This window comes from Apodemus sylvaticus, chromosome 19 (assembly GCF_947179515.1).
Source record: "Apodemus sylvaticus chromosome 19, mApoSyl1.1, whole genome shotgun sequence".
Classification (NCBI taxonomy): domain Eukaryota; kingdom Metazoa; phylum Chordata; class Mammalia; order Rodentia; family Muridae; genus Apodemus; species Apodemus sylvaticus.
This window is the reverse complement of record NC_067490.1, coordinates 58,734,264-58,747,129: the sequence shown is the minus strand read 5'-3', so window position 1 is coordinate 58,747,129 and position 12,866 is coordinate 58,734,264. Positions and strand designations below refer to the sequence as shown.

General features: G+C 33.9%; 1 protein-coding gene across 1 annotated transcript; it reads right to left on the bottom strand.

The window, feature by feature from the left end:
• Positions 1–11,207: 11,207 nt before the first annotated feature.
• On the bottom strand, positions 11,208–12,170 carry LOC127669291 (olfactory receptor 14J1-like). Its single transcript, XM_052163129.1, has one exon. The coding sequence runs from the start codon at positions 12,168–12,170 to the stop codon at positions 11,208–11,210; it is 963 nt and encodes a 320-aa protein (XP_052019089.1).
• Positions 12,171–12,866: the final 696 nt, after the last annotated feature.

Here is a 12,866-nt window from a genome sequence, read left to right as displayed (position 1 = left end):
GCACTCCAGCACGTTCTGTCGTGCATCTGCACGGGAAAGATGGATTTTTTATTGTAATGTCCTAGCTGAAACATGAAATTGCTGATGAAATTTTCGTGCAGCTTCCAGGGATGAGGCCAGGAAAGCATATTCCATTCTGGTGCACCGATCAACAAGGTCATTGCCCTTACTCAGCGGGCCTGGCAGACCAGAATGGGCTCTAATATGTTGTATAAAAATTTTTGAATCCCTGGACCAGATAATTTTCTGTAATTCCTTCATAAGATTACTTACTGTACTAGTAGGTTTTATGGAGCCAGCTACTTCTAATATCTTAACAGCATTTACCACATAAGATGAATCCAAAAGTAAATTAAATGGAAAGGAACATTTTTTGAAAACTTCTAACACAATTTGTAACTCAACCACCTGTGGGGAGCCAGGATGATATTGGCACAAAACGGGCTTATTGTGCTCGATCATATAAGCTCCACAGCCTGTATTAGATCTGTCTGTATATATACTGGGGGCACCCGGCAAGGGTGCTTGCGCAGTCACTTTTGGAAACACCACAGGATGCTCCTTAAAAATGAAAGCAAAGGATGTCTGGAATAATGATTATCTATTAATCCATCAAAACAGCAGTGCAATATGGCCCAGTCATCAATCGTCCCACACAAAACCTGCAACTGCAGTGTAGGGAACGATCAATGATGCAGGATTTTTCCCAAAAAATTGTAGACATTGTTGTATCCCTAGAAGGGCCAATTTAGCAATCGCAGTAGAGTAATGATCAATAGATTTTGCTGGTGAGGCTCTAGGATGTACCCACAACAGGGGTCCTTCCTGCCATAACAGGCCTGTAACCCTTTTTCTATTCTCTTGAGGGCTACTCTAGCCTCTTGTGTTAATATTTGTGGTGAATCTAAGGCCGAATTTGAATGCCTTTATAATTTCTATATAGCCTTATTAATGTTTTATAGATTTAAGTTAAAAACTTTATTTTGAACCACATCTGAGTGAATCTGTTAAAAATGTTCTTTTGGCCAGAACCCTCTAGGTGAAGCCTGTAAGATAAGGCCAGACCTATACCCATCAATCTTGCAAGGAGTAGCCTGTAATCAGACCCCATTGTATGAAGGTCAAATAACAAAAGGAACCTGTAATATCAAAGCATAACTGCAATTTTTGAAAGCAAAACCCAGTTTTAAACAATCTTTCCTCCTTAAAATAATAGCAAACACATTATTTTCATATTGCAAAGTTTGTCTATCAGCTTGTGTGTTTGATTGTATGACAGTGTAACTTATTGAGGAGACATTACTTTAAGTCTTATTTTTTATAAGTCTGAGTTCTAGGATAAGAATCACATAAAACTTCATGTCGATTTAGAAATACCTTAGAGACCTTTATTTCTTGGCTTCTGTCATGCCACATGTTGCTTAAGATAACTTTAACCCTAAATTGTCAGTTTTAAACTTACCTTTTGTTACCATCATTATATTTTTTAAATCATGTCCAATAACTTATGAGTCAATACTCTATAGTCAAGGCATGTAAAACATTTATACCTTTAAGACCAATTAGAAACAAAGATGAAGCGATTACACAAATCTCATTAATTTAAACCAATACATATATATTTTTCTAGCTGTAATTTTAGGGGAATAAAACACCTTGAACCCAACCATCACCATAGTAGAAAATTTTCCAGGAATTAAGTTTGAGGCTGTTGGCCTCTTAAAAGTAGCTTTTTTCTCCAGCTATGTTTAACTCATAGTTAAGAATGTGAAGCACCTTTAATCATCATCTTCTGTGTAAATTGCAGACTGGCAGGACTTCCAGTAGATCACGCCTTTTTTTACCATTTTATTTTTTCTTTTTAACACATAACATAAACACAACAATCATTCAGCCACTCAAACAATAGACAACATGAACTGACACACATATAGACAAGTTTGGTGCACCAAAGGTAGGCAACAGACAGAAATGGAACTTGATGTCCCAAAAAGATCCAAATACCTTAACCAGAACTAAGAATATCTCCATTAGGATTCAGAGATAGGACGTATCCCATTTTCTTCTGTTTCTTGGAGAGTTTTGAAATTATCTTTTAACCATTAGTATTAGTACTAGTATTAGTATTAGTATTATACTATTTGATACCATGTCCTGTACATGGAAAAACTGCTTTTCTGAAACCTGCTTTTTCTCTTGTTTAAGAGTTAACTCCTTGTCTTCTTTTTCTTCTGGGAGTTCTGCCAGAGAAGGAAGAAAAGAAATAGTGGCAAACACTGATAGTTATTTTATCGCGTCTTGCTTTTTTAACCCATATTAAGTTCATAAAAAGAGAAAAAGTTTTAAAAAATATGAGACATGGTATCTTGGCCATGACCATGTGGAGAGAGGTAGGAGGGGAGGAGAGCCCAGGAATTTCTTTGTCCGGCCGTTTTAACTGTCTCTGACTTATAAAGAATAAATTTTTCTCCAGAGAATTTAGCTCGGGTAGGCTGCATAAATTCCTCAGGTGTGATCCAGCCTTCCATGGAAGATTCAAAGTACTTTTTAAAATTTCCTTTTAAATCTTGTAGCTCCTTAAGAGGTCTATTAAAGCAAGCTCTTCCTTCCTGTGGGAGCCCTGGAATGGTTTCGCCCAGCGAGAGGTTTCACACAGGCCTGCCCCCAAACTTCTGGGCAAAAGGAACGCCCACAAAGTGCAAAAGGGGGAGTGGGGGAAGGGTGCGCTGAAGAAATGCCTTCCTGGTAAGGAGGCGGGGCTGGCATAGGGGAGTGGCACTCTGCTGCCCTGGCAGGAATCTGCCTTTTGTCTTTGAATCTCTTTTTTTCTTTTTAGTACTGCCGCCTCTAACTTGCTCATGAGAGCCTGAATTTCTTTTTCGCTGTGGGAAATCTCAGATTCCGTTTGTCTTAAGCCCCTGAGGCTAGGATATAGCGACCCTCTCCTATCTTCCTTTTCCAAACGGGCTTCACCACCGGTTTCAGGGAGCCTAGTTCCCTAGCGAAATCCAAATCCTTGCCTAATTTATCCCAGCAAGGTACCGTAAGGTTTCCTGAGACAGCAAACCAAGGAGCCACTGTATCACATTCAATTAGGAATCTCTCCAGGGTGGATTTCTTAAGTTTTAAGTTTTTAGAAGATAACAGCTCTTGCAGAGCCAGAAAAATTGGATGAGACTGGGAAGTCCCGATCCTAAATAAATTTCTATTATCACTGCTATCTCGTAATTAGAGGCAGAATCTAAACTGCTCCTAATTAACCAGGCAGACTAACAAGGTGCCTGCCGCTTTAAAAACAGGTTTGAGAACTTCTTACTTGTAATTCCGTGGTTCTTAACCTTGGGGAGTTAGCTCCTAGTTGATTACTATGCAAATCCTCTTTCCTTTTGTTCCACCATGAACTTCCCCCACCCCCTTAATTTGCAGGACGGAGCTAACTAGCCAGTTTCCTTTGCCTGTGCTTCAGGCCTGAGACCCCGTGGCCTCTTTAACATTTCTTTTATAACTTATGATTCATCCAAAAAGCCGGGAACTTGATTTCCTCCCAATATACAGGGAATTTTAATTTAATTTACCCACAACTACTGGGTACTTACCAGAGCACTGCACCCCTGACCATAAAGGTTCTGAATACTCCGGACAGGCCACCAATAATGTAGCATCCACCCTCGCCAGCAAAGAGGACACAACACCAGGAAGTTTCTTCCTTTAATGGTTTATTCGGGAAACCTTAAATTAAGCTTATTTCTTCTTTTGGCGGCCCCCAGGCTCTCTGCCAGCCTCACCTTATAAAGCCTAGATAGCCTCATCTGCCCAGGGAGATAACCAGCCATTTTGTCATAGGTGAACTCAGTGAGTTCTTCATTAGCATGTAAGTGAGATAAGGAATACAGCACACTGCGCATGTACTCAAGTGATTTACCACCAGGGAGCTGCATGTGGCCAGTGCCATCTTGTAACAGAGAAGAACAAAGGATGGCTCACTACAACTGTGTAACAAAATTGTATATTTCTGACAGGAAAATGAATATGTAAATTACAGTAGAAAATATAAGAATATAGATATTGGTAAACATAGTTAATTTTATCCGTCATTTTCAAAGTGTTGTAATTACAGGATTTTGCCAAAAGCTCTCTGAATATCTGATGTGTTGCATTGTGTAGAACTTTGCCTAATTTGAAGCATCAGTTAGTTGTAGATGGGTAATACTGAAATCGTTTTCTGAAAACAATGGAATTAACGGACAAAACAGATGATGATACTGATTTCTCTATTACTATTTTTCCATTGCTGGAGAACAAGCCCAGCTGTGCTACCGAGTTATATCTCTACAGCTATTCATATTAAGATTTCTACAGTGATAAGAGAACCAGGTAGGTAATTTTCACTGTTCTTCCAGGCATCCATCTCCAATTCTCCCATCTCATTCCCATTATGTAGCAGAAAGCATGCAGAGGCCTCTCTACATTCTCTACTTCCCTGTGGACTAAACAGACACCGCTTTCCTCCTTCCCACCTACAGATTTTCTCATCACCATTTGCCCAGCCTATCCCCATTCATTTTTGTCAGCTGTTAACAAGTAGAAAAACATTCTATCTGAAAATCTACAGTGTCCTCACCTGGCAGGGACAAAGAAAGGCTCTGTATCTCTCAACCCACAGCCACAACATGCTCCTAAAATCCAATGAAGGCAACAGAATCCAAGGAATAGTAAACTCACCCTACAAAGATAAAACAAGATATAAACACCTAGAATCAAAATTACTCCAAATCTATTTGCTTAGAGGCCAGAATGAAACATGATTAAACAGCCTGCATGATATGTTTTTGCCAGAGCCCAGCAACCCTACTATAATAGATCCTGAGAAATGGAATATAGTTAAAGCATAATAAAGGCAATTTACAGGACACCAACAGTCAAGATCAACTTAAATGGAAACTCAAAGAAATTTCACTAAAAAACAAAATTGACCACTCTACAGATGTTTTTAATACAGTATTGGCAGTCTAAGCAAGAACAGTAAGACAACTATAGAAGACCAAGGGGAGAAAATAGGAAGGGAAGAAGTCAAAGTTTCTTTATTTTTGATTTCTTGTTTTTGTTGTTGTTTGTTTTTGGTTTTGGGTTTTTCAGTTTTTGTTCTGTTTTTTGTTTTGTTTTGTTTTGTTTTTTTGGTTTTTTTTTTTGTTTTTTTTTTTTGTTGTTTTTTTTTTTTTTTTTTTTTTTTTTTGTTTTGTTTTTTTTTTTTTTTTTTTTTTTTTTTTGAGAAAGAGTATCTCTGTATAGCCCTGGCTGTCCTGGAACTCACTCTGTAGACCAGGCTAGCCTTGAACTCAGAAATCCGCCAGCCTCTGCCTCCCAAGTACTGGGATTAAAGGCATGCGCCACCACTGCCCAGCATTTCTTTATTTTCAGATGATATGATGACATATACAAGTCACCCTAAAAGTATCACCAGGGAACTGTTACAGCTGATAAACATTTTCAGCAAAGTAGCGGGGTACAAAACTAACACATAATGATTAGGAGCCTATATACAAAAGAAAAATGGACTAAAACAAATATATTATGATTTCCATTTTCCCAATGCCTCCAAGTTCCTTCTTACTTCCCTTCCAGACCAGCTCCACAATCTGTCTCTCATTAGAACACCAGATATCTAAAAAACTATAATAAAACATAATATAATATAAAACCAAAAAAAATTGGAACAGGACACACACACACACACACACACACACACACACGGTGAAGCAGAAGAAATACAGTCAAAGAAAAATCAAATCATGTGAAACACAAATGCAGGCATACACATGTTCAAGAACAGCATTCAGGGATTCCATAAAGAAATCAAAACCAGAAACCATAATACATATGCAAAGGGCCTATAATGGTAAGAAAAATGCCCTGAAAAATTATGAGACATGCAACGTCAAAGATGCCATTGTGGATTTTTTTTCTACATTGTAATTAATATACTCATTTTATATTCTGATCGCAGTCTCCCTCCCTCCTCTTTGCATATACTACTGCATGCAGAAGCTTCTCTGAAGATATTGAGCAAGGCACTAGTCTACAAATATTACAAAATGTGCCAAGATATAAATTTATTGCTGCATCCCCTTAGCAGTACTAAGATTTTATCTATATCACTATATGTGTTGGTCCAAGGCAGTGTTTGTACATGTTCATGTTCTCTGAAGGAAAACTTTAACTCGAACCTAACCAATCTTTAAGTAGGAAAAAAATAAGAAGATAAAAAGGTAGCCTCAAAAAATAATGAACAACAAAAAACACATATGAATTGCTGATTCAGGTCATTTCTGCTTCTTGATTTTTGGTCCAATATAGGGTACATGAACTGATTTGGATGGAGGAAAGGAAAGGTAGAAAAAATTAAATAATATTTTAATATCAAATTTTAAATAAATAATTTTTAAAAGGTGAGAAAAAGTGAAAACAGTTGAGGGCAGTGTTTGGTCTCACTTGTTAATACTCAGACTAGCGTCTGTGTATGAGAACATTCCAGCCTGGAGAAAATGTAGTGCTTTCATTTCACTTTTACACAACAAGTTGGTGTTCAAAACAGTAATACTTTAAAATTGTGTAAGTGACATAACAAATATGTTTCAATGAAGAAGTGAGACAGGATACAGAGGGAACTAAGGGAAGTAAATTTATTTAAAATAAATTGAAGAAACATTTCACTTCTAAGTAAGTTTTCTAATTAAGAGTCTGAGAAGCTGTAATGTAACATGTGGAAAAAAGAAGGTAAGACATCCCATTGAAACTCAGGTTTTTCCTGGTCACTTTCACCGATAACTCTATCAACAAACCCTGAGAATATTAGGATATAAATACTGTATATTAGACAACATTAATCATCAATCTTTTGTGTTTGTATCAAATTTGGAGATACCTCTTATTTTTCTTTCCTTTTTTTTTCATGTTGTTCAAGGTACTTCTTCATATAAATACAAATGTTTTTCATAAGGACAATCAAGTTATTATTTGATATGAGCTTTCTTCAGAAAGCAAAAATGATATGAGATTTAAAATGCTGATGACCTGATTATTTAATTTCAACACACCCATTTTTCTTTTTCACACTTAACTAAATAGGATTTTAAAAGCATACTGGGTATGTTACCAGATCTCTCTGGAAAGCAGGTAACCAAGTTTAGAACAGATAAAGCCAGGGTTACGAATTGCCCAATACAGACCACAGGGCTGACAATTGAACTCAAATAATGATTGCCATAACTGATTTACTGATTTCTAGATTGGATTCTGAAATCCAGAACAGTGCTTTCTAAAGCTGAGCACTTAAACCACCAACTTTCGTAGAAATGACTCCTGCTTAGCTTCTTCTTTCAGTTTTCTCTAAGCTGGTGCCTCCAGCTGGAGCACCCAATGCTATAACCTACGTCTTGAATCTATATTCCAGATATTGGAAAACCAGAAGAGAAAGTGCTTTGCAACTTGGAAGAAAGGGGTAGAAATGTCTAAAGTTTATGGAATTCACAGGTGATTGCTTGTTCATCACAGAGTGAATGTTAATAGAAAGTAAATTATATGTAAATGAACCACACAAATGCAAATACATAACAAGCATTGAGAAATGTGTTATTTTAAAAAAGAATTACAAATGTTTTTTGTTTGGGGTCTACAACAAAGCTTTTGATACTTGTTAAAAATTGCAAACTATTTAATATCAAAGAATACAACATTCCCAAAGTTCTTTTATATATTTGAAAGATCAATAATCTCCAAGAAAATAAATTTACTAAACTAAAGATATTCAACATATCTAGGAGTGAATACAACAAAATACATATAAACCAAATATTAGCTACTTAACCAAGTCATTTGGTAATAATAAGCCACTTTGTTGTCAGCCAAAATTTATAAATGGATGCTCATGTAAATAAATCTAAAATATAAAGTTAGGAAATGTAATTGATTTGCTTATGTTGTAATTCAGTCAACTACTAAAATAACAGGCTAGCTCAAGTATTTCTGAAAATATGCAACTCAGAAAGAATCAAATGTAATTTACATGCCTCTGTAAATGGATAGAACAGGCGAATGTCTGAGGAGGTAAAAGGCCTGATGATCAGTCATTTGTGGTTGTATCTTGAAAATTTAGACTGACCAACTTTTATTCATACAGGTGTCAATATCTAAGACTAAATATAGTGTATACAAAATGTAGATAGAAAATAAGTGGTCTGAATGACAGAAATAGAGACTGAAGAATTGTTTTACCACTTTAAAATGAGGGATTATCATTCTTACAAAGCGTCTTACAAAAAGAAAATAAATATATAAGATTTTAGAAATATGAACACTAACAAGTATTATTATTGTGCTTGATCTGTTGAGCTAACACACATTTAAAGAAATTTTGCAAAGGTGGAGTAGGATTATTACTGAAATGCACATCTCATCAGATTCCACTGCTGTTTATCACCATGTTTCAGAAATCTGGCAGAATTTCATCTACTTCTGAGTTTCTGACTGTATCTATAGTTCTTTATAAACAAGTAAAATCAAGAGATTATTAGAAGTGCTTTAGACCTACATTTTTAATTGACCATAAATGACTTATTTGTAGAAAGCCATATAGTCACATCATTCAAGAGAGTTGAATATTTTGTATACTTTGATCCAACAAACCTATTCTTTGCAATTATACAGACAAAGCTTGGTAATTACAAATGCATGTATCAATAATTTAACAATAATTAAGTATTTAAGATATTTTATATAGTAAAAATGAGTGAATACACACAAATTTCAATATAAATTGAAATCTATAGTTTAGGAAAATAATAACTGTAATACTATGCAAATTTATCTACTGATATCATATATGTTTGCTAGATGTATATTTTGTCTAGCAAATGTATATTGCTAGACAAAAATAATTTTAAAATAAAAATTAAAAAATAAATTATTGACTTAAATTTATAACTTGGTGGTGGAGCTAGGGCTATTATGATTATGGCTGTGTTTAAATTTTTGAAATTTTACCTCTGCAAAAATATTAGAAATGTAATGAGATTGTCAGTATGTCTTCATGTGTATGTGTTAGGATCTAAAAATGAGTGAATCTATGTTATGAGGCTATTAAATTTTTTATTAATTTAAGGGAACAACATTTTTAATACTAAAATACAAAGAAAGAAGACAATGTACTTCCATAATTACATCATTTTATAACATAGTTTATGTATAGAAAAACAAAGCAAAACATGACACTCCACAAGAATTTAAAGAAAACCCAATGAATAAAATCATTCACATATATAATTTAACAATCATAAACAATGGGTCAAATGATTCCAACCAGTGAATTTTGTACTAAAATAATTAATAATTATTATTTTAAAAATAATTTTAAAAGAAAAATTGAAACATAAATTATTGACTTAAATTTATAACTTGGTGGTAGACCTAGGGCTATTAGGATTATGGCTGTGTTTAAATTTTTGTAATTTTACCTCTGCAAAAATATTAGAAATGTAATGAGATTGTTAGTATGTCTTCATGTGTATATGTTAGGAACTAAAAACGAGTGAATCTATGTTATGAGGCTATTAAATTTTTTTATTAATTTGAAGGAACAACATTTTTAATACTAAAATACAAAGAAAGAAGACAATGTACTTCCATAATTACATCATTTTATAACATAGTTTACGTGTAGGAAAACACAGCAAAACATGACACTCCACAAGAATTTAAAGAAATACCAATGAATAAAATCATTCACATATATAATTTAACAATCATAAACAATGGGTCAAATGATTCCAACCAGTGAATTTTGTACTAAAATAATTAATAATTATTATTTTAAAAATAATTTTAAAAGAAAACTTGAAACGTAAATTATTGACTTAAATTTATAACTTGGTGGTAGACCTAGGGCTATTAGGATTATGGCTGTGTTTAAATTTTTGTAATTTTACCTCTGTAAACATATTAGAAATGTAATGAGATTGTCAGTATGTCTTCATGTGTATGTGTTAGGAACTAAAAACGAGTGAATCTATGTTATGAGGCTATTAAATTTTTTATTAATTTGAAGGAACATCATTTTTAATACTAAAATACAAAGAAAGAAGACAATGTACTTCCATAAGTACATCATTTTATAACATAGTTTATGTATAGGAAAACAAAACAAAACATGATACTCCATAAGAATTTAAAGAAAAACCAATGAATAAAATCATTCACATATATAATTTAACAATCATAAACAATGGGTCAAATGATTCCAACCAGTGAATTTTGTCCTAAAATAATTAATAATTATTATTTTAAAAATAATTTTAAAAGAAAAATTGAAACATAAATTATTGACTTAAATTTACAACTTGGTGGTAGACCTAGGGCTATTAGGATTATGGCTGTGTTTAAATTTTTGTAATTTTACCTCTGCAAAAATATTAGAAATGTAATGAGATTGTCAGTATGTCTTCATGTGTATATGTTAGGAACTAAAAACGAGTGAATCTATGTTATGAGGCTATTAAATTTTTTATTAATTTGAAGGAACAACATTTTTAATACTAAAATACAAAGAAAGAAGACAATGTACTTCCATAATTACATCATTTTATAACATAGTTTACGTATAGGAAAACAAAGCAAAACATGACACTCCACAAGAATTTAAAGAAATACCAATGAATAAAATCATTCACATATATAATTTAACAATCATAAACAATGGGTCAAATGATTCCAACCAGTGAATTTTGTACTAAAATAATTAATAATTATTATTTTAAAAATAATTTTAAAAGAAAACTTGAAACGTAAATTATTGACTTAAATTTATAACTTGGTGGTAGACCTAGGGCTATTAGGATTATGGCTGTGTTTAAATTTTTGTAATTTTACCTCTGTAAACATATTAGAAATGTAATGAGATTGTCAGTATGTCTTCATGTGTATGTGTTAGGAACTAAAAACGAGTGAATCTATGTTATGAGGCTATTAAATTTTTTATTAATTTGAAGGAACATCATTTTTAATACTAAAATACAAAGAAAGAAGACAATGTACTTCCATAAGTACATCATTTTATAACATAGTTTATGTATAGGAAAACAAAACAAAACATGATACTCCATAAGAATTTAAAGAAAAACCAATGAATAAAATCATTCACATATATAATTTAACAATCATAAACAATGGGTCAAATGATTCCAACCAGTGAATTTTGTACTAAACAGTAACTTCCTTGCAACACTCTTTAGGATCTTACTTCTCAGACTGTAAATAACAGGATTGAGAGTTGGAGGTAGTACTGTGTAAAAGATAGAGAATAAAAATTCTAAAGCAGTTGGAGAGTCTGAGTTTGGATTTAGATATGCAAAGGCTCCTGTAGAAAGAAACAATGAGACAACAAAGAGATGGGGAAGGCAAGTAGAAAAGACCTTAGACCTGCTTTCAGCAGAGGGCATCCTGAGAACTGTGGAGAATATGTGGACATAGGAGATGACAATCCCAATAAAGCAGAAAAAGGCCATTGCAGACAGGAAATTGACCACTCCCATTATTACAAAGTAATCATTAGAGCAGGAGAGCTTGAGCAACTGGGGGACATCACAAAAGAATTGGTGAATTATTCTCTCACCACAGAATCTGATAGAGAGTATACTTGTTGTGTATAAAGTTCCAGAGATGCTTCCACTTAACCACACAGCTGCCACAGCCCAAGTGCACTTTCTGGGACTCATGATGACTTCATAGTGCAGTGGGAGGCAGATAGCCACATAGCGGTCATAAGACATCACTGTGAGAATGGCTGTCTCACTCCAGGCCAAAGCTGTGAAGAAAAAAACCTGAAGCATACACTGTCCATATGAAATGTAGCCACTTTGTGCCAGGGAACTGTCAACATACTGGGGAACTGTGACAGAGAGGGATGAGAAGTCCAGAATGGAAAGGTGCTTCAGAAAGTAATACATTGGAGACTGGAGCTGTGGGTCCAGTGTTGTGATGGTGATAATGATGAAATTCCCTGATGATCCAAATAGGTATGTCACCAAGAATAACAAAGCATGCAAGATCTGCAGGTCATGGTTGTCAGACAAACCCATGAGAAGAAATCCACTCACTGTAGTTATATTTTTCATAATCATTGTGAAAACAAAAGTTGTCATGGCAGCTGGAACATAAAACAGTATGTTATATTTAGCAGAAATATATTTAGGCAATATTTATCTGTTCATCAATATTTATTTCAATAATTAGTCTCTATATACTATCTATCTTCTATCATCTACTATCTATCTATATTTATATATTTTTTCTATTTATCTCTATCATCAATCTATACTTGTTGAGAAATTTAAGTGAGAGCGCATTTTTCTCATCTCCATACATTGCACACTATCCAGTCATAAAGCGGTAGCTACAGGTGTACATGTGGTTCATCACAGGTCCTCTCAAGAAATGTGCATTTGTTTGTTCCAATACCACAAATGAAACCCATTGCTTTTCTTTAAGTCTTCAGTAGTCAGTCAGTGATGATGGACTGTGGAATAAGTTTTTAAACATAGATAAGATTTATTATTTCTAGCTGAGGCAGGGAACCATGTTAGCAATTGAAATAGTCATTTTTAGAAAATATACCAGGAATTAAAACATGGTTTGCTTGTCCACTGGAAACAGCTATTCTCTCTTTAAAAAATACTGTTATTATAGCAAGAGGATATTGGTTATTGTTGAATGAAGTGTAAAAATGCTTTTGAATACTATGCAGGAGTTATTGAAATCAAAAAGAATAATGTTTGTGTAAAGTGAATGCTCACATGATACTCTCAGTTTAGATATCC

Bases quoted from the DNA above. Each gene is read 5' to 3' on its own strand.
- LOC127669291 (XM_052163129.1), bottom strand. From the start codon at position 12,170: ATGATTATGAAAAATATAACTACAGTGAGTGGATTTCTTCTCATGGGT.